Source organism: Hyaena hyaena, unplaced genomic scaffold (genome assembly GCF_003009895.1).
Source record: "Hyaena hyaena isolate Hyena2069 unplaced genomic scaffold, ASM300989v1 scaffold_102, whole genome shotgun sequence".
NCBI classification, from domain to species: Eukaryota; Metazoa; Chordata; class Mammalia; order Carnivora; family Hyaenidae; genus Hyaena; species Hyaena hyaena.
The window spans coordinates 2,473,417-2,495,730 of record NW_024080734.1 but is presented as its reverse complement, the minus strand read 5'-3'; the positions used below and the strand labels follow the sequence as shown (position 1 = coordinate 2,495,730).

General features: G+C 54.5%; 1 protein-coding gene across 2 annotated transcripts in view; it reads left to right on the top strand.

Moving 5' to 3' along the window:
* Positions 1 to 21,807, top strand: part of SH3PXD2B (SH3 and PX domains 2B) — a 98,779-nt gene extending 76,972 nt beyond the window's left edge. For both annotated transcript variants that reach the window (XM_039235752.1, XM_039235753.1), the window contains exons 8-13: positions 1,596 to 1,700; positions 5,696 to 5,813; positions 8,972 to 9,198; positions 11,056 to 11,105; positions 12,004 to 12,129; positions 18,852 to 21,807. In XM_039235752.1, coding sequence (XP_039091683.1) covers positions 1,596 to 1,700; positions 5,696 to 5,813; positions 8,972 to 9,198; positions 11,056 to 11,105; positions 12,004 to 12,129; positions 18,852 to 20,402 — 2,177 coding nt within the window. In that variant the 3' untranslated portion in view covers positions 20,403 to 21,807. The remainder of the gene's footprint in view (positions 1 to 1,595; positions 1,701 to 5,695; positions 5,814 to 8,971; positions 9,199 to 11,055; positions 11,106 to 12,003; positions 12,130 to 18,851) is intronic.
* Positions 21,808 to 22,314: the final 507 nt, after the last annotated feature.

Below are 22,314 nucleotides of genomic sequence, written 5' to 3'. Positions count from 1 at the left end.
CACACACACACACACACACACACACACACATCCCAGCCGCCGAAGCTTGTGTTGTAAAAGGAGTGTCCAGCTGAGTAAAGTAGGTGACTCCCAACTCAGGGAGGTCAAAAGCAAAGGCCTCCCTCTCAGACCAGAAAGGCTGCTCTGTAGTCTGCCCCTCCCTTCTCTTCTTTTTTGGGGTCTCCAGCACTTAGAGGTATGTGATCTGGGGGAGCAGATCCTATTTTTCCATTTATATTGTGCAGAGCTGGTGGGGCCCTGTGTTCATTTCCTGTTGCCGTTGGGACGAAATATCATCACACGCCGAATGGCCTCGAACAACATACATTAGTTACCTCACAGTTCCGTAGGTCTGAGGTCCACAGTGGGTCCCACTGGGCTAACATCAAGGCACTGGCAGGGCCGAGTTCCCGTATGCAGGTTCTGGGTAGAATTTGCTTAGTCGCCTTTTCCAGTTTCTAGAGGCCACGCCACACCTTGGCTCATGGCCCCTCCCCAGTCCTCAGAGCCATCAGTGCTGCACCTTTCTCGTCTTTCCTCCGCAGCCACACACAACCCACCCCCGACTCTTCTTCTGCTTCACCTGTAATTATGCGGGGGCCCACCCCAGTAACCACAGATAACCCCCTATTTGTAGTTCCGCTGCTTTGCAACCCAAATCCCACCACCTGCAACCTTAACTCCTTGACATATGCACAGGTCCCCAGGATTAGGACACAGACATTTTGGCGAGCCACTATCCTGCCAGCCGCAGGGTGCAGGCCCTTCTCTAAGGAAGGAGGACCTGAGCCTGGGCGAGAGGCCTCTCAAGCAGTTACACTGCAGCCAGATTTACGTTGACATGAGCAGATGCAGAACTGATGTCTTGGGTAAGTCGTCAGGGCAGTGGCTTCAGTCTCTGAGGGCCCTGGGTGCACATAGCAGCTCTGCCCTAAGCCGTGTGAACTTGGACCAGTGTCCTGACTTCTTGGAGCCTCAGTTTCCTCATCTGTGCAGTGGGGATGGTAATGTGATAAGATTATATAAAACAGCGCAAGTAAAATGGTTAGCGCCTTGGATGCCTTAGTGAGGATAGCTGCATTCTTTACTTATCAGTGCAGAGCCCAGTGTGGAGCTCAGACTCGCGAACCTGAGATCATGACCTGAACCAAAACCAGGAATCAGACGTTCAATCGACTGAGCCACCCACATGCCCTTTCTTTCTTTTTTCTTAATGTTTGTTTATTTTTGAGGAAGAGAGCGAGTGAGTGGGGTAGGGCCGGCAGAGAGAGGGGAGACAGAGGATCCAGCGCAGGCTCCGTGCTGCCAGCAGGGAGCCCGACACGGGGCTCACCCTCACACGCAGTGAGGTCATGACCTGAGCTGAAGTCTGACGGGTAACTGGCTGAGCACCCCAGGCGCCCCGAAGTGGGTTTCTTGGGCTCTTCTTAGCAGGTAGCAGGCGGCTAACAGGGGTCGTTGGGTTCCATGATCAAATGGCAACTTTCTTGCCTCTCGCTGAGCGTGGATGAGCAGTGGCTGAACCCGTCACTCTACTCTGACCCCCCAGCCTGTCCATCTACCCAGCTAACAGCAGTCCCCACTCTCGTTTCCAGGTTGGTGGTTCGTCAGCACCGCAGAAGAGCAAGGCTGGGTCCCTGCAACCTGCCTGGAAGGGCAGGACGGTGTGCAAGACGAGTTCTCCCTGCAGCCTGAAGAAGGTAGGAGGGAGCTGCGGCCCCGCACCCGCCTGGGCTGCGGCTACCAGGAAGCCCGCCCTTTCTCAGGGCCCTTTGGGAGCCGACCCGGGCGGGCCTGGCCAGACCTGGGAACCTCCCGCTGCCACGGGACTCCCTCCCAGGAGGGCCCCAGCCCAGTGACCCCAGCACCTCACTGTTCCTCCCTCGACCCGTTCTGATGACCGAGATGCTGGGTGCCTCCCTGCTCATTTGCGGGATGTCTGAAAGTATCTAGAAACGTGTGCCTTCTCAGTGACCAGTCTGGGCATCAGCATTCGGACTGACCCTCTCCACTTCCTGTGCACTTCCGTGTCCTGAAGAACTTACCCTACAGGTGTCCTGAAGGGTGGTCCCTACAGTGCCAGATTGCTAATGCCCAGCTGTCTCAGTTTACCCCACTAGAAGCGCTCCTGAGCCTGGAGCATGAGTCCACCGTAGCTAATAAATACAATAGAGTCAGACAGACGTGAACGCGAGTTAGCTGCACCCCTTACGGGCTGAGGTGGGCCAGCGGCCTACCCTCTCTCCACCTCACTGCCGCCTCTAAACACGGAAACGGTCATGTCTGTATCCTGAGGGGTTTTTTTCTTAATTAAATGAGATTCCACATGCAAAGCATTCGGCAGAGAACCGGAAACAGTAAATAGGGAAGAACAGTTACTATGTAGCTGTGTCTTACCCAGGGGTGAATATTTGGGGCTTTCAGTGGGCTGTTTTGAGGAAAGCACAAAACCACGTTTTGTATTTATCAGAAAAGAGGGTGAGAAGAAGTGGGGTAGTTCTGTGCTGGAAGGTTAACCAAAAATGTGTATATGGGGTTGCATTTAGTTTTGTTATAGCCAGCACCCCTCAGCGAAAACATCTGTCAGTTTCTTCTGTGTTCTGTGCGGCCCCCAGGCACTGAGGGGCTGGGCCAACGCAGAGAGTCCACTCAGATTCGGAGGTCGTGGGACTCAGTTCGTGGGAACTGTAGCTCCCTTAGGCAACTAATGATGACCATTGTGGGCACCCTCCTGTAAGCGACTGATTATTAACCCCATTTTACAGACGGGGAGACAGGCTCAGAAAGGTAGAGACGTTTGCCTGGGGTCACACAGCCAGAAGATGGAGAGGTACCACATTTTCCTTCTCCCTGACGCAAGGGCTGTCTTTTAGTGCCTCTTTATAAATCACGCTAGGAATAGAATTCTATCTACTGGTGGCCCCTGCACCCGAGTTCAAGGTTAATACTCGGGAACTTGGTCCTTTTAAGATACCTGAGGCTTGGCATGGGCTCAGAAATCATTCCTCCTCCATGGGAACACGCGCTCGGAGTCTCTTTCACCTCCAGACGCTGGCAGTGCTTTCTTCTCACCTCTGCCTTCTACCCTTCGCCTCTACATGCTGCCTGTCCAGTCTCGTGGAGGTACTGGTCTCTGCCCCGGCCCGCGGGCCGCCGCCGGACTCTGGGGGACTTGTATGCCATCAGCTGGCGTCAAGGTGCCTACCTCCCTGTTCAGTGTTTGGAGCCGGGTCCCTGCATCTGCATGCGCCTTCCTGCTCGGGGACTGCCCGCGCCTGCTGCATGTGAGAGACAGTGACCTTGCCTGTACCGCGTGTGTGTCAGCATGTAGGTTCGGGCGGTATTTCTCGGCCTGGGGCTCTGAAGTTTCCCAGGTTGAAAAATAATGCCTGGGGCCTCTATCACGCTGAGCCAGCGACCTGTTTCTTTGGTCAGCCACATCAGAAGGGAAAGAAACCCACCTCAAACTGTCATGGGCCAAAAGGGAAGTGTATCAGCTCGTCACTGAAAAGTCTGGGGGAAAGACTAGCTTCCAGCATGGCTGGATCCCGGGGATTGAAACACTGTCGGGACCTAGGACTTACTCTCCTCCCTCCACTCTGCTCTCCACCTTGCTGACACCATCTTCTGGGACCGCAGTTCCAGGCACCTTTCAGAGATACCTGCCGAAGAGAGTGCTTCTCCTTCAACACACGTCTTAAGACTGGTTCTGACCGGCCCGCTTGGGCCACACGCTATCCCTGAACCAGTCACAGTGGCCAGGGAAGTACAGCACTTCGGCCACGCCGGTTCCTGCACCACCCCCCCTCCAGGCAGTGGTGAGGTCGGCCTTGCCCAAACCACGTGGACGGAGGCCAGTAGGGGCAGCGAAGGAAGGGCAGATGGGTGCTGGGCATGCAGTGGCGGCAGGCGTCCGCCATACGATCTGCCAGGCCTCCCGCCTTAAGGTTCGTCTGGAGTCACTGAGTGTGTCATGAGCGCAGAGAGCGCCGCCAGGTGCCAGAGAATCTCCCCGTGGGATTCAGCTGAAAGGCGGGCCCCCAGGAGTCCAGGGCCCACAGGATTGACTGCATATAGTCTAGGCCCAAGGCCTCACCCCTTCTCACCCAACCAAATGGAACTTCCATGCATCTACAGGCCCTGGACTTCTGGGGGCCCACCCTTCAGCTGAATTGCCCCCGTACTCCCTCACAGCACCCGCACCCACCCTGCGGCTCCCGTGAGTGAGGGGAACAGCTTACTCCGCTGTCCACAGCATATCTGCAACTTGAGTCAGCTCAGCCCCCACAGAGCAGGTCAGTGGGCTAGATCAATAAATAAACAAACTCCCTGTGTGTCGTCCACCTCCCTCGACACCAGCTGGGCAGGCCACAGACAGCCCGTGGGGTTTCCCTGAAGAGAGAGAGTCGGCCCCAACATGCTGGCCATCAGCACCAGCCTGCAGCTGGCTCGGTCACTCCCCAGGGGCCGGATGTAAGCAAAACAGGAAAGCCCTTTCCTGTCCTCGCCAGGGTCCCCTGGGACACTCATCTGTTCTGTCTCAGCAGTCCCTGCTGGCAGTGTTGAGCACGGGAGCTATTCCGTTGTTCTCCGGAGGACCCTGCCAGCATGTGACAGTGAGCCATCGTCCCAAGCAGAGCCTGAACAATGGTCCGTGGCTTTGAGGGGACAGAGTGAGGCACCACTGAGAGTGAGTTGGAAGGCACCCCAGTTACATTAAAGAAAGTTGAAGCAGGCAGTGATTTTACTGTGTGTGTATGTGTGCGCATGCACGTGCACGTGTGCATAAAAGTTTTATGTGATACACTTTAATACAGTGTTAAGTGTCACTTACCTCTCAATTTTAAAAACAAAATATTAAAAATAAAATTGAAGCTTCAGGCATGGTTGGATCCAGGGGCTTGAAAATAACTAATGAAAAATAAAGATCAGTTACCAGCTAAGTAATGAAAATTGCTTTTAAAAATTAAAGAAGGAAAGAAAATTGCAGGCTGTAGCCTCCTTGGTAGTGATTTGAGCCTGAAAGCCACCTGCTGCTGAACCCAGCTTATCCCCGAACCCTCTACCAGTGAGAACTATGGAGGAGCCACAGATGATTTAACCCCCTCTGGCATGAGCTAGGTGGCTCCCACCAGGCCTCTGGGACTTGTTCCTTTATGAAACGTTGACTAATTTACGGAACAGTTACACAGTATTCCCAGTGCTAGAGACAGAGGAATAAGTGACACAGACACAAATCCCTACCTCACGGCATTTATATTTGGTGGTGAACACAGACACAGAATACAATCAGCAAGGAAAGTATATGGTGTGTTAGAAGGTAATTTCTGGTATGGGAAAAAAACATAAACCTGGGTAAGGGGGACATGGACGCCATGACCTTGTGTGAAGCAAGGTCAAGGAAAGTGACCTTGACGCACAGCTTTGAGGAAGACGAGGATGAATGTGTGGCGCTGAGGGACTCCAGAGGGACAGAGGGATTGGGACCTGACTTTTGTCCTGTGTCCTGTTGCTGCTTGCACAGGGTCATCCAGGCCTAATGAGGGCCTCGGGTGGGGGGGGGGTCCCCAGAAATTTCTGGAAGGGATATTTCCTTCCAGTGGGCAAGGGCATCTCATGGATCACAGCCTTGGCCATCAGTATCCCGGGATTCTCACTGTCTTTGACTTTACCCAGCATCCCTTTGTCCCCGCAGAGGAGAAGTACACAGTCATCTACCCGTACACAGCTCGCGACCAGGATGAAATGAATCTAGAGAGAGGGGCCATGGTGGAGGTGATCCAGAAGAACCTGGAAGGCTGGTGGAAAATCAGGTACCTGCTGCACCTGCGTGGGCTTCAGGTCACATGGTCTCTGGCTGCTCAGAGGTCCATGCGTGATCGCAGATGGATGGGGTGAGGTTTGGGCCTGAGCCAGAAAAGGACTGCTTTTCCTTGGTGCTGTTCGGACTCCGTCTCTATCCAGATCCTTCTCTAAATATCCTTAATAAACAAACCTCCAAACACCCCAAACCACAGATAGCAGTAACTTCATTGAGGAAGACTGCTTTCCACCTCCATGTGTTTCTCGTAAGGGGAAGCTGCACTGCTGTGTGCGGGTGATTTCCAGCTCCAGCGCTGCTCTAACACCAGCAGGATGCATAACACCACAGGGGCCGTAACTCATCCTAGAGCCGATAGTTGCTCTTATCTCGGAGGTCAGTGGTAAAAGTAGGAAGCCGGCTTTCAAACTCTTTTTTTTATGTTTTTATTTACTTCTGAGAGAGGGAGATACAGAATCTGAAACAGGCTCCAGGCTCTGAGCTAGCTGTCAGCACAGAGCCTGACGCAGGGCTCGAACCCACGAACCGTGAGATCATGACCTGAGCCAAAGTTGGACACTTAACCGACTGAGCCACCCAGGCGCCCCCAAACTCTTTATCACAGCTCTTTTGCCTATGGGATGCAATCTGAACCCCATCCGTACGAGGGGCGGCCACCTCCTCCTGGCCTGCCTGCCACTTCCCAGTTTTAGGCCTGGGAACCCCTCCTTGGCTACCCTAGTTGGGAGGCTGTGGCGCCAAGGCATTAGGGCAAGAAAAGAATCCTTGGGGCCTGGTGTCTACACAGCAGCGTGATCCAGGGTATTAGGGCCATTCATCAGGGTCCCGCCTGTGGCATTTCATTCATTCACTCAGCAAACACACCAAGAATCTGCACTGGGCCAAGCCCTGTTCTGGGAGTCAGGGAGTCAACAGCGAGAAAGACAGGGAGGTTCACACCAGCAGGCACAGAAGACAGTCTCAGTTCCCGGGCGTGAGGACGCTGGAGCACAGACGAGGGGTTCCTGAGCTCGGGGCAGGAGGGCTCCTTGAGGGTCTAAGGAACCGAGGTTTGAAGCAGGAGTAGTGACAGCGACCCCTAACATATCCTGAGTATATAAGGTGTCAGCTACATTACCAGTTATCCCAAAACTTTGTGGCTCTGGCATTCAAGGAGTGGCTTCTTTGGGTCCCTCTGGAGGTTGTGGTACAATGTCCATGGGGCGCATACCATCATCTGAAGGCTCGGCTGAGGCTGGAGAGTGACAAAGCCAGGATTGAAAACTGTGCCTTTCTCACCCCAGAGCTACCCACCTCTGCGTGTGCTGCTCTGCTGTGGCTTTGGGACTCTAGACCATTGTCTCGTCCTGAGGGCCTGATTCTAGGTAGCATGACATTGTCCCATGAGGACAAGAGTTGCTTCCTCTCAGAGGGCATTTTAAGACTGAAAGGCATCAAATTCTGCAGATTTCTATCTCCTATAAATTGGCTCCCAATTATAAAGGACCTTTCTCGTCACTGAAACACAGTGCTATTTAGTTCTTAAAGTGATTCTTGACAAGAGATTTGGCCTTGCTGTGTATCATCTCCAGCCATTCCGGTCTCTTCCACTCTCCCCCAAGGTGTGGGCATGCGTTTTGTGGGCCAGACCAGCAGAGCGCTTGCAAATAGTTGACATCCAGGTCTCCCAGGGAAAACTGCCCTGGAGTGGTGCTGTTTGCCAATTTCCATAGTGTGAGTACTCCCACCGGCTGATGCCAGCCTCCCGGGCAGTATTACTGAATGTGGAGTTCGGAAGAGACGTACACAGCCAGCTGTCCCAACTTAGCGCCAGCAGGCTCTGCCACCCCTGCGATCCAGATCGACCCCTCTGGTCATGCTGCGAAAACTGAGCTCCGCTGTGCAGAGAATTAAGTGATCACATTCATTGACTCCCCGTGGAATTCAGTGAGCTGTCTGTCAGGGTGTCAGTCACTCTGTAGTTCAGTGACCACCAGCTGACCCTTAGCAAGCCCCTGACCGGCTTGGTTCCCATCTGAATGTGTGGTTGGGTTTTTTGTTTGTTTGTTTTTTAAAGAGATAGTGTGAGTAGGGGAAGGGCAGCAACAGAGATCGTCTCAAGCAGCTCCGTGCTGCCAGCACAGAGCCCGGCGCGGGGCTCGAACTCACGATCCCATGAGATCATGACCTGAGCCGAAACCCAGAGTCAGCCACTTAACCGACCGAGCCCCCCAGGCACTCCCTGAATGCATATTCAATCTACATGGTAGCCATTGTGACTGGAGCCACGCCCTGCCTGTGCCCGGCTTTGTGCCAGGAGCTGGGGCTGTGGGAAAGAGGCAGCAGAGCAGGTTAGGAACAGAGACTGGACTGGTGCCGACTGCCTAGGTCTGAATCCACTTCTGCCACCTCCCAAGGTCGGACGGGTGAACTACATCAGCAGCTGTAAAGTGGTTAGAACAGACCGACACACAGTAGGCGCCCACTACGTGCCAGCTATCATTATCATTATTGTCATCACTGCAACGACGGACGGGGCAGTGAGTGTAGCAGAGCTCTGTGGCTGCTCGCCTTGGCCAGGCCCGTGGGCAGTTTGTGCACTTGGCCTTTTATTTCTTCACCCAACTCCCTGGCACATCAGTCACGTGCAGGCTACCCCAGGAGGTCGTGTTCTGGCTGGGGAGACAGAATCGCTGTAGCCCAGTGTCCCCGTGTGCCGCAGGTGCTAGGGTGGTGGTGTGTGCGGGAGACAGTGGAGTGCCACGGAGGGAGGCTTCATTCTCTGTGAGGCTCAGGAAAGGTTTGAGAAAGGAAATGACATTAAGCAGAGCTGGGGAAAAAAGAGCAGGAAGGACAGTGGCAAGGGGCTTTCCCGGCACAGGGTTTCCAAGAGCAGAGGCCGGGGGAGTGAAAGATGGTGGTGCACTTGGGAGACTGCAAAGCTTGTGGGGTGGGAAGGGCGTGGGGTTGCTGCTAAGAGACGAGGCCGTGGAGACAGGCAGAGGGCGGGTTGGAAAGGCCTTGAGCACCGAGCTGAGTCAGCAAGGGGTGTACCGGCCTCTGGCCCCTCGTTTCTGCCACCTGGGACTTGGAGTGCGACGCACAGTAGGAACACAGCTTCTCCCCGTGGGCTTGGCAGAGCAGCCTGTCCAGCTTGCATCCTCTTCCCAGGTACCAGGGCAAAGAGGGCTGGGCCCCGGCCTCCTACCTCAAGAAGAGCAGCGGGGAGCCCTCACCCCCGAAGCCAGGCCCCGGCTCATCCGCCCACACCGGCGGCCTCGACCTGGATGGAGTTTCCCGGCAGCAGAGCATGGTGGGCAGGGAGAGAGAGCTACTCAACAGCCAGAGGGACGGCCGGTTTGAAGGCCGCCCAGGGCCCGACGGCGACATCAAGCAGCGTGAGTGATGCCCCACCAAGCTAAGGGGCTGAGGACCTATTATGTGCCAGGCTCCACGCTCAGAGCTCCTCACGTGTTGTCCCTCATCCTCACAACAGCCCTGTTGCCTCACATCCTGTAGATAGGAAAACAGACCCAGAACCCAATAGCTTGTTCCAGACGGTGGTTTTTCCTCCATCTTGTGTGGATCATGATAGCTTCTATTTCCCAAGACCTACTATGTGCCAGGAATCTTATAGTTAGTCTCATTGGCTCCTTGTAACAACTTTAGAGGGACTAAATTACTTCTGTTTTATAGATTAGGAACCAGAGACATGAGGTGATTTGTCCAAGGCTGCCCAGCTCACGAATGGTAGGGCCGGGACTTGAACCCAGGTCCGCCTGACCCCAACACCTGTGATCTCTCTGCATGGCTTCATTTCTGAGCCAGAAGAAGTTGACCTTGTGCTGAGTTCACTGGAACAGTTCTTTATGCATCTTACGTTCCAAAGCCTCCTGTACATATGCTCCCATGTAACGTTCCCAACACGCCCAAAAGTAGGGGTTCCTTATTGTCTGCAGCGAGCGCAGGACCCCCCGCCTCCAGGCACGTGTCCCTGCCCCGGTTGTGCAGGGCAGGAGGAAGCCATCTGCTGGGAAAGTCCCCTGGCCCAGCTATACTTCTCCAGCTGTTTATAGCAGCTCAGCAACTTATAAAAGTCAGTGAATTCTTGAAACTCAAGAATTTCTCCATTCTCTGCTCAGCTGATTTCTCAGAAGAAAAAAACACTGACTTGCCTCGGTGGGGGTTCTGGCCAGCCCCTGGTGTCTGTGATTCTTATCTGTCATGGCCAAGAGCACAGGGTTCCTATTAACGCTGAGCAAATAAGAATCAGAACCCCCATGTCTTTGTTAGGAGATGGGTTCCAGTACTCAAGCAGAGACTCTCCCTACCCCTGGCGCGCGCGCGCGCGCACACACACACACACACACCCAGTAACAGGGGCTTGGATAATTTAGATGTCCGTGTCTTTCTCACAAAGCTCCCAGCTCTGTGTCCAGGGCTGCCGTGGCAGCTCCATGCTTTCAAGGGTCTCATTACACAGTATCTGTGTTGCCCTGATCTGTCTGGTCCAAGATGGTGCCCCGCTAGTCCAGCCAGTGAAGAAGGCAGGGGGGAGTGGAGGACTTGACTCAGAAGCTATACACTCTCCACTCCGCCACGCCCCACTGGCCAGAACTTAGTCATGTGCCAATACCTAGCTGCAAGGGAGTCTGAGAAGTACAATCTTTATAAAAGCAGCCAATGGCTGGCCAAAACTCTGTTGCTAACTAATTCTAACAGAAGACAGGGGAGATGGGGATTTAAGAGATGAGCAACCCTCTCCACATCCCAGCTTCCAGACTTAACCCTCCGCGTGGCCCTGTGCTGAGCCCCCTCGGGAGATGCCACGTTTTCCGCCTTGAGCCAGGAGCCTGGACCATTGCACAGTCATCCTCCTGACCCTGAGGCCCAGAGTGAAGGCAGCCACGTTCCAGAGTAGAATCCCCTGATGTCGTCAGCCCACATTTGTTTGGTTCTGTTTATGTATGGCTTAACGTTGCACACCCACCAGCTGCCCCCAGACTCGTTCCTGCTCTTTCCTTACCTCCCAGCTGTGGCCCCTGGGTGGCAGGCAGGCATCACCACCCCCGCGTTCCACCGAAGCCTACATCGTGGGGCCTCCCTGGAGAGCCTCACGCTGCTCTGGCAGCACACAGGCGGTCCTCACAGTCCAGAGCCAAGTCTCCGCGGCCCCAGATCTTTCCTGGTGTCCCCTGAGGACTTCCATCTGTAGAATTCTGCGTGTGTGTCCAATAAGCTCTGTCTCTTTACAGGATCGCCCAAGATGAGGCAGAGACCCCCTCCTCGCCGAGATATGACCATTGTAAGTAGACCCTTGCTGCTGGGAAGCCAGGCCTTGGCCCGAAACTGGCCCCTCACCCCCACCATGCCCTTTCCAGAGATGCTCTCTTTCCTCTCCACAGCTGCCAGGGCAAGTGTTGGTCCAGTCCGAGGGGGAAAGGCTAGGGTATTGGGGAGCGACGCAAGTTACCTGTGTCTCTGTGATGGTCAGGCCTCAGGTCAGGTCTCTGTGCTTCCTGAGCCCACTTTGCTTTATCGTAGATCTGTCTCCTCAAAGAAGGCAGCTCAAAACCAAAACCCAGATGAGGCATAAATATTGTTTGTGGTGCCGTTCTGGTATTTTACTCTCAAACCCTGTTTTTAATTCTTTAGAGACCTTTTCTAACTAATACTACAAAAACTGAGCCTTCTACCGTGTATTGAGCACCAGTTGGGTGCCCTGCAATGTGCTGGGTGCTGCATTACATGGACCTATTGAATGCGTACAGTGACCCCACCGGGTAGAGTCCCCATTCTACAGGAGATGAAACTGAGGCTCCAGGAGGGAAGTGATTTGCCCAAAGGTGCACAGCACACATAAGCAGTATTTCCAACCCACATGGGTCTGACCTGCAAACCTGTGTTCTTTCCATACCCTCGCTGCCTCTTGAATTCAGAGACGATTGTCCTGCCCCAGATTTTCATGATTGTAGGTACACACCCCATGTTTCTGCTCCTCACTCTGAAGCTGATGGGCCAGTGACCCATCTAGGAGACCATCTGCACGGTGCACGGTCCTCTGTGACTTGTCCCTTAGAATCCAAACGGGTCCACCAGCGCCCCTTGAGGATGATTCTGTGCCCCAGGGCCTTAGCCCCTCCCCGCTTCAGCCAATGATAATGGACTTCATGTGGATTTCGCACTGTGTTTCATTGTGGCAGCCTCGAGGTCTTAACCTGCCCAAGCCTCCCGTTCCACCCCAAGTGGAGGAAGAGTATTACACCATTGCTGAGTTCCAGACAACCATCCCTGACGGCATCAGCTTCCAGGCGGGTCTGAAGGTCGAGGTGAGTGCGCCTGGTGTCCCTCTGCCTGCTTGTCATTCTTGAACCATGGCACCACCCCCTGCCTCTCTCATTTCTCTCCTTTCCCTCCCTCCCTCCCTCCTCCTTCCTCCCCTCTTCTCTTCCTTCCTTCTCTCCTTTCTTTATGGCAGCTTTACTGAGCTATAATTCACACCATCCAAATCACTGACTTAAAGTATACAATCTGGTGTTTTCTGGTATATTTACCGAATTGTGCAACCACATTCAGTGTTAGAATATTCTCATCACCCAAAAAAGAAACCTTGTATACATTAGCTGTCACTTCCTGTCTCCCCTCCACCCCTCTCAGTCCCCCTGACCCCAGCCCTAGGCAGCCACTAATCTGCGTTCTGTCTCTATCGCTGTGCCTGTTTGGACATTTCATATAAGCAGAATCATACATTATGTGACCTTTTGTGACTGCCTTGTATTCTGTTTTTATCACCACCTACTTCCCTTCTTGCTTCTCTCTCTCTTCGTCCTGCTCCCTTGCTTGTCTGCTCTGTTCCTGCACAAAGACCAGCAACAGTCCTTTCTCCCCTTCCATTTTTTCTTTCCTCGTGGAGTTAGAGCTTGGGGCTATTGCCCATATTTCCCGGAGGGCCTGTAAGTAATGGTGTAGCAGTCGGGTGCCAGGCACTGAAGTACGCACTTCACATACAGTGTCTCTCTTAATCACTTACTCTTGTGAGGCAGGACCATCAACAGTCCCCATTTTTCAGATGAGGAAGCTTTGGCTCGGGACGAGGGGTGAGGGGGAGGTGCTGTCCAAAGTCACCCAGCTAACACATGGCAGAGGCAGGATTTGAACCCATGTGTGACTCCAGATTTGACCCGGGGCCGTTAACATCCTGTTGTTATTCATCTGCCGGGCATTTGGGAACTTCAGGAGGGCAGGCGCCACATCTGGTTTTCACTCCCGTGTCCTTGCAGCTAGCCCAGCACTTGGCACGTGGTAGGTCCGCAAGAAATACCGACTCAGTGAAGAGCTGCCTGCTTACCAGCATCCTGCGAAACACTCAGAAGGCCAGGGAGTGTCTTCTTCATTCTTGCCCACAGCCCTGGCATCGGGGCTGGTCCAGAGGAGGTGCTTTAGGAAGGAACGTTTGGACGATTGAAGGAAATTAGGTGGGGGTGGATGACTGTCGAACCAGCACACAGGTGTGGCGTGGCCTGAGGTCTTTAAGCACTCTCCGAGAGAGCCACAAAGCGCTGCTGTTCTCCTTCCCTCTCCGACACTTCCTGCCCCTCTCTCTCTTTGCCCTCATAACCTGGGGCAGCTGCCCAGGCCACTCAGCAGAAGGTAGCTCCCTGAAGGTGCATCCTGGGCCTCCCCACCACCCATTCTGCCCAGGCATCTCCAGAAAGCCGTCCTCCAGCCAAGTGTCTTTCAGCCCATTGAAAAGGAGGGCTGTCTGCAGGGAGCTGATGCCTCTCGAACTAATTCTTATAAAATGCAAATCCCACTCTACATAGATGGACCAAGGTGAAAGTAGAAATACCCAGTGTTCTGAAAAGGCTTCTTAGCTGTTCCTCCTGCCTTTTTTTTTTTTTCTTTTGGCCTTTCTGGCCTTTCCAACTTCAAATTTACCAAGAGAACTCACAAGGCATCTTGCTTTGTACTGGAATATCGTTCTACGCCCAGTTCCCCATTTTGCTCCTATAAAACATATACATTTGATTCAGCATGAAACCTGTGCCTTCTTCCTAACATCTTCTCACATCCCAGGTGGTTTCTCTGTCCATAACCTGTTTCCGCTACTTTTCTGCCAATGCTGCTGGTCAAGCCGGCCCTTCTCCAGCTCCCTTACCCTCTCTGCCAGGAACGACCTTGCTTTAACCCAGCTCCTAGCACCCCACCCGCCATCTCCTAGACAGCACTCAAAGCTGTGGAGCACCTGGGTGGCCCAGTCGGTTAAACGTCTGATTTTGGCTCAGGTCATGATCTCCCAGTTAAGGAGTTCAAGCCCCACATCAGGCTCCGTGCTGACCGTGCGGAGCCTGCTTGGGATTTTCTCTTTCTCCCTCTCTTTCTCTACTTCTCCCCCACCTCATGCTCTCTCTCACCCTCTCTCAAAATAAATAAGGAAACTTTAAAAAAAAAAAAAAGGTACTGAAGGCCATTTTTTGAACTGCACTTGGCATCTCAAAATCAAACTCATTCTTTAAATCCCTGCTTCCTCTAGGAAGCCTCCCCTGATTCACACTGGTTTCCCTGCCCCGTCCTGTATGACTTCTCTGCCGCTGTACATCTCAGTCTTCAGCTGAGAGCCAGTCCCTCCCTTCTGTACAGGCTTTCTCGACATCATGAGAAGTGGGTGTTGTTCCCCCCTTTCGGTGACTGGGTTTTGTATTCCAAGCTGAAAGTTCTCTTCCTTTGGCGCTTTGCATAGATCGCTCTGTTCTCTTCGCACATCTAGCACCGCTGGTCAGAAGCTACTACCTCCCTGATTCTTGCTCCCTTGTTCGTAATCCATCATTTCTTGATTCTCACAGGGGGGCTCCTCATTATCTTTAAAATGCTCAGATCTCGCTCACGTGTGACTGAGTGTGACTTTCTTTATTTTTATTCTGCTTAGCACGTGGCGGCCCTGTCTGATCTCAGCCTCGAGATCTTCCTAGAGAATTCCCCACTTATATACTTGTGTTAAATAGTGTCTCCGTTCATCCTCTATTCTTTCCTCCCGGGGCAGTTATGAAGGCCTTCTGCCTCCGTTCCCCACGTCTCCTGACTTTTCTGTCACGTTTTCCATCTTCGTCCCTCAGTGCTGCATTCCTGGAGCATCGTGCCTCATCTTCTAGCTCATTCGTTTGCTCTTTAACAGTTCAGTCCATTACTGGTTTTGTTTCCACGGTTGTTCTCACTTCCGAGAGCGCCGTAATGATTCTTTTTCCCAGGCGCCTGTTCTTGTTTCAGCAGAGCGTGTTCTTTTTGTTTGATGCCCTTCCGTAATGCTCTCAGGATGGAAAATCGGTTGAATTTCAGGTCCTACTGTTATAGTCCGTTATCTCGTTTGTCAGCTGTGTACCCTTTGCAGGGCTCTTGGTTTGCTCCCGTTCTTCTCATGCTGTTAGGACTCACCTTGGGCTGTGCAAGAAGAGGCAGCAGACAGTCAGACAGGCCAGAGGGGGCTTGGACACAAGGTGCTGGTCACCTCCCACCGGTTCCAGCGCTAGGCTAGGGACTTCTGAGCCAGCCACTGAACAGTGTTGGGGCTCTTTCCCAAGCTCTCCCATTCCCTGTTTGCGCTTGTGAGCAATCGCCTTCTTTACTCTGCCTGCCCTGAAAGGATGGCCGAAGGGGTGTGAGGGATCAACCACCTGGCTGCCTCTGCCATGGTATCTCAGTTAATCTCCTGGTGCTTGTTCCTGGGCTCCCTGATTCCAGGTTCCCCCACCTTGAAGTCCCAGGGTCCGCTCCACCTTCGGTAGCAGCCACCCCTGCAGCAGCTCCGGGCCACAGCCTCCCTGCACTGCCCTGTCCATCTGTGAGTCCTCACAATTCCTGCTCCACTAACTTCACCCCGTTCCTCCTTCAGAGCTTGGCTTTGTATTCGTTTATTTCCCTGGCTTCTCCACATACAGGGGAAGCTGCTATTCGCTCCCATCTCGAAAACAGAAATCCAACTTGCGTAGTTTAAAGGTCTGGTTTTCTTTTCCTCAGAGAGCTGGAAGACACAATAAAACCACCTGCCCCTTTAAGACCAGGAGTTTCCACACGCACCATTGTTCAAGCATGCTGGCAAACTGAACATTTGCCGATAGGCAGCACCACTCCCTGGCTCAGAATGTTCTGAAATCAGCCCAGGGCAGCTGGGGATGTTGCGGGCAATGCAGCTGAGGGCTGAGTCTGCGGGCAGCAGGGAGTTCATGGGGCCCTGGGGTTTCCTGGGGCTGTCGGGGTGCCTCCCGCCAGTCTCCACCCCCCACTTCAACTAGAACCAGTCCCCTTTCTTATTTCTGGCCTTTGTCCTGTCTCTCTGTGCTAAAGCTGATCCATTTAAAAGCTCACATACCCAGGGCGCCTGGGTGGCTCAATGGGTTAAGCGTCCAACTTCAGCTCAGGTCACGATCTCACGGTTTGTGGGTTCGAGCCCCCCATCACGGCCTGGAGCCTGCTTCGGATTCTGTGTCTCCCTCTCTCTCTGCCCCTCCCCTGCTCATGCTGTCTCTCTCTCTCTCTCAGTAATAAATAAATGTTTAAAAAAAAAAAAAAAGCTCACATACTCAACATTGTTTTCCAGAAAACACAGACATAACCCAGCCTTGAAACTTCCCTGCTCATATATGGTTCTACCAGTGGTTGCCTGGGGGACCCTAGGGGGGAGTGGTTGCCACCAAAGTTCTGGGCTTCCCCAAGTATTCTCATCTCATCTTAGCCTCCGGATTTCATCAAAAGAGCCACAGTGTTTAAGCTGTGGACCTACCAGGGTTGCCTTACTTGCCTGCCTGGACTGTGTACATTCGAAACATGTGCTGATGCTGCTGCTCTCGGCACCTCTCCATGCCGGGCACATTACGCGCTTGGTACCAGTCTTCACAGAAGTCCCAAGAGGTCAATATCTTCAGCCCATTTTGCAGATGCACCTGGGACAAAGAGAGGTTCAGTCCATTGCCCAAGGTTATATTGCTAGTAACTGGAGCTGGAATTTGAACACAGGCCTCTCTGGGTTTAAAGCCCAGGCTTTTTTCCTTCCGCTCCATTCTTGTGATCTGGCATTTGTTTTTATTCATAACAGCTCTTGGCCTCTCTCTGGTAAATGAAAACTCACATAAATCGTGATCAAGAACACAAATGTTGAGCGCTTTTGCCATAGTACTTGGCATAGAGTATAAGCTTAGCAAATCTTCATTGATATATTTCGCCGTGATTTTCATCCTCTTTTCATTCTCTCACGTACACACATGGAGTTGTTGAATTCGCGGATGTGCCGACAGTGACTTGTGTGCCCAGGGTCCCCTTTAATTGTTACCAGAGCCATCGTGTGTTGGGGAGATGCCAGTCACCCTCATTTAAGGGCTTGCAGTTATCAGAACCCTTCCTGGGAGACCAGTGAGGGGCTTGTTAAACACATTTGTCACATGCATCCTGCCATGTCCGTGACCTCCACTGTAATTGAACAACAGGAAACATTTACGTTTCGGCATTTACCAAGGGCCACTATGTGCATTCGCCTCTGCAGGCATCATGAGAATCCTGTCAGGGGATCCTTGTTCTCACCATTGGCCTGCATCTTGTGCTGTGGGATCTCAGGAGGCATGTGGCTGTGCAGGGGCCACACAGGCAATAACAGGTGCAGCCACAGCCAGAACCTGCACCGCGGGCCCCGGAGCCCAGCCTCTGCCCTCTGTGTGCTGGGGCCGCAGCTGCAGGTCCTCTCCAGCGAGGCTGGGCGGATCAGTGCGGGGGCAGAAGCACACTGTGGCCCTCTCTGCCCCGGCACTTTCTCACCTCAAATACAGCTCCTCCCCAGGCCAGTTCCCCTTTCACGGGCAAAGGCTCAGGCTCTGGGACCACAGACCTGCCTTTGGCTCCCGCCTCCACCATTAACCTCCCACGTGACCCTCTGCAGGTTCCTCAGTTGTCCTGAGGCTTGGGTCTGCATCTGTAAAATGGGAGGATAATCCCCATCTCATAAAGTGGCTGCAAGCATTAATAAAAGAGGCTGTTAGGGGACTGCAGAGTGTCGGTTTGCTCAGGCTGCTGCCACAAAATGTCACAGGCCGGGTGGTTAAAACAATAGAGGTTTATTTCCTCACAGTTTTGGAGGCTGAAAGTCCAAGATCAAAGTGTTAGCAGATTCAGTCTCTCACAGGGCCTCTCGCCTTGGCTTAGAGACAGCTGCCTTCCTGACTGTGCTCACACGTGGTCTTCCCTCATTCTGTGTGTGCTCTGTGTCCTAATCTCTTAAAAGCACACCCAGTCGTGTTAGATCGGGGCCCACCCATATGACCTCATTTTAACTTCATTACCTCTTAGGAGGCTCTGTCTCCACATACAGTCACATTCTGAGATTTGGGAGTTAGGGCTTCGACACAGGAACTTGGAGGGAACACAGGTCAGCCCATAACACGCAACATACACACCTTCCAGTCAACTCAGCCATATAATACTGAAGAAAAAGGAGACAGGAAGTGTAAGGTCTTAAAGATCGTGGGTGACTCCACCCACTGTTCCATTCCATGGGTGTCTGTCCCGGAGACAGGGAGGAGGAGATGAGATGGAAGGTTCTTTTACCTTCATCAGCAGAGGCCCCCCTCTGTCTGAAGATGAGCTGAGTGTGACTCCCATGTTTAAGGATATACATTTTTCACACAGCATGGCCCTTAAACACCAGCCAACTGCTTCGTCTGGGGCTCAACCAAAAGAGCAGCGATCAAGGCTAGTTTGGGCTGTACGTGGGTTCCACCTTGTACTTCTTTAGAATTGTAGCAGACGCTGCTGGCAGCCTGCCCTGCATCCTGGCCCACCTGACGTGACCTGCAGCCGCACACAGGTCCCTGCGTGTGACAGCCTCCCATGTCCTACACCCCAAGGAGGGCACTACCCAGAAAGGCCAGGGGATTAATACGCTGTGGGGGATCTGCTGAGTGAAAAGCCCCTGCTTCCAGAATCCAGTCACATGTGGGTCCTCCCAGACTGCTCTGGTCCACTGGCCCTGAGACCGTCCCTACTAAGTGCTCTCCCCTGTCCCGCCCTCCAGGTGATCGAGAAGAACTTGAGTGGCTGGTGGTACATTCAGATCGACGATAAGGAAGGATGGGCCCCAGCCACCTTCATTGACAAGTACAAGAAGACAAGCAATGCCTCAAGGCCCAACTTCTTGGCGCCCTTGCCTGGCGAGGTGAGCCAGCTCCGCCTGGGGGACGCAGCGGCGGTGGCGGCGGAGAGCAACACGGGCAGCGAAGCCGTCGGCCCCTCCCGGCCCCTGCCCGAGGCACCACATGGTACCGTGGACTCCGGGATGCCGTGGTCCAAAGACTGGAAGGGCGGCAAGGAGGTCCTGAGGAAGGCGTCCTCTGACATGTCCTCGTGCGCGGGCTACGAGGAGATCTCCAGCCCCGACCTGGAGGAGAAGCCCAGCCTCCCTCCCCGGAAAGAATCCATCATCAAGTCGGAAGGGGAGCTGCAGGAGAGGGAGCGCCAGAGGATGGAGCAGCTCCGAGGCTCCTCGCCCAAGCCCCCGGGCATGATTTTGCCCATGATTCCAGCCAAACACACCCCCCCATCCCGGGACAGCAGGAGACCGGAACCCAAACCAGACAAAAGCAAGTTGTTCCAGCTGAAAAACGAGATGGGGCTGGAGTGTGGCCACAAAGTCCTGGCCAAGGAGGTGAAGAAGCCCAACCTCCGACCCATCTCCAGACCCAGAGCTGACCCACCAGAGGAGAAGCCAGAAGTTACTCCCCAGAATCCTTTCTTGAAGTCCAGGCCTCAGGTGAGGCCCAAACCAGCTCCCTCCCCCAGGACAGAGCCACCTCAGGGCGAGGATCAAGTGGACATCTCCAACCTCAGGAGCAAGCTGAGGCCCGCCAAGTCCCAGGAGAAAGCCCTACTGGATGGAGAGGGTGGTCACCAGGCCGCCGGGGGCCAAGACGCAGCCTTCAGCCGGGGCGCCCTCCCGGGCGATGGGCCGGGCCGCACCCAGGACAGGATGGCCAGACAGGACGGGCTCGGCCCGAAGGAGGTGTCCTGCAGAGCCCCTCCGAGGCCAGCCAAGACCTCAGACCCCGGGCCCAAGACCGCGCCCGCCCCTCTGCAAGAGGCCCCCCCTCAGAGACCCGTGGTCCTGCCCCGCAGACCACCGCCCCCCAAGAAAGCCACTTCGTCCTCCAGGCCCCTCCCAGAGGTCAGAGGACCGCAGCGGGACGCCAGCGAAGGCAAGGCAGCTCCTGGCCCAGGCCGGGCCCTGCTGGTCCCTCCTAAAGCCAAGCCTTTCCTTCCCAACTCCTCAGGTGGCCATGACGACACGCGAGGCAAAGGCAGCCCAGGGCCACGGATGGCGGGCAGGGCCGGAGAGAACAGAGAGAAAGTAGCCGCCACCCCCTTCCCCAACGCCGATGGCCCGAAGGACTCTCTGTACGTGGCTGTGGCCAATTTCGAAGGAGACGAAGACACCAGTAGCTTCCAGGAGGGGACGGTGTTCGAGGTCCGGGAAAAGAACAGCAGCGGCTGGTGGTTCTGCCAGGTCCTGAGCGGGGCCCCTTCCTGGGAGGGGTGGATTCCCTCCAACTATCTCAGAAAGAAGCCGTAGCGCCCTCCTTCCCTGCCTGGCGGCCCCGTGCATCCCTGCTGGCTCTACCCACATATTTAATATGCCTCTTAATTTATCAACCTTCATGCAGCTTCAAAGGAAGGAAGGCTCTGGAGTCCTGTGGTTTCTTCCCTCCCGTCACAGCATTCCCGGAGGCCACACACCACCCCCTGCTTTCCAAGCCAGCATCCCTGCCTTAAGGCCGGTGGCATTGCCACCCTGTGTAGGCCACCTAGCCACGGGACCCGTGACTCTCCAAGACCGGAGCCCCTTGTCTGGACACTGCAGAAACGGTCCCTCCTTGCTGGCACCCCGCCCAGCCTGTGACGGCTGGCCCCAGCTTCTCCATGTTTCTAAACTCCCAGGGACTTCATTTCCTCAGCTTCCAAAACGCCTTGTAGCGGAAAGAACTCCATCCCCTGGAAGTCGGCCCCATTGCCAATCCCAAGGAGATGTCCTCCCTCAGGCTCGGGGCCCAGGAGCCTCTCAGGTTCGACCAGAGGCAGCAGTCCCAGGAGTGGGCCTGAGGGTCCACTGAGCCATCGTGCCCTCTGCCTTTGGTCTCGGGAGCCTGATCCTGAGGGGTGGCTGCAGCCCCCGCGTGCTCCACTTCCCCACGGCAGGGCCTTTTAAATAGGAGTCCCACCCCACCAGCGGCCATTTCACCGTCTCCGTAGAGCGAGAATCTCAAAGGCTGTTTGAAAGGAGCGGTTCACAATCCATGCCCCTTGTGAGTAGCTAGTAGGTGCCGGACTCTGTACTTGGCACTTTACATCACGTCGTAACCCTCACCACACCCCTCCCTTGTATCCCTGTGTTAGGGATGAGGAACCCCAGACTCCGTGCGCCCGGGGGCACACGAGCTAGGAAGAAGAAAGAAGACTTGACTCTGACCTCAACGCCAGTGCCCTTTTCCCAGGAAGAGGCTAGCCAGGCAGGGGAGAGGAAGGAGCTAGCGGTGTCAGGAGCGGGTGGCCAAGTGGCTTCCTCCTGCTGTGGGCGCTAGTGTAGCTGCTCCCACACCCCCCAGCCCTCCCGCCATTACAGCTTGCACCGAAGGCTGCCGGGCACCGGCCGTCGACAGCTGGTCCTGCGCAGCAGGGGGTACCCCGGGCTCTAGCGGTGGCCACGGGGCCCTGTTTCCTCCTCCTGCGCTGCTGCCCCCTCTGGGGGATAAAGCTCGTGGAGCAAAGGGAGCAGAGGTGGTCTCACATGCCAGCCCCAAGGGCCCTAGTGGCTCAGGGACCAGGAGCTGGGTGTCCACAGGCAGACACCTCCCGGCCCGCCCTCCTGCTGCTTCCCGCTCCTCTCTGACATTCACAGAGCGGTTTCCTTTCTTTCTCTCTTTCTTTCTTCCTTTCTTTGTTTCTTTCTCCTTCCTTCCTTCCTTCCTTCCTTCCTTCCTTCCTTCCTTCCTTCCTTCCTTCCTTCCCTTCTTCCTTTCTTCCTTTCTTTCTTCCCTTCTTTTCTTTCTTTCTTTTTTTTTAATTGCATGCACTCTCCCTCTCTGTGTCCTCTCACTTCCACCCATTTGGACAGATGCGCTCCACTGAGGCACCCAGAGGCACAGCTATGTCACAGAATCCGACTCAGGCCCCAGGGTACCTGGCTTCAAGCCCAGAGTTCCTGAGGCACCCAGAGGCACAGCTATGTCACAGAATCCGACTCAGGCCCCAGGGTACCTGGCTTCAAGCCCAGAGTTCCTGCCTGTGGGCCGGGCTGCCTGGTGGGTGAGAGGGCAGAACCCCTCTTCACCCCCACCCTCCCCTGCAGAAGACGATCCAGCTCAGAGATGTCCAGTTCCGTGATCATCTGCTGTGGCGCTTTGGGGACCACGGGGCCAGCTTTCCTGGGGATGCCCACTGTCCATCTGCAGTGCCAAAGACTTCCGTGCCAACAGCCCTCTTCTGCC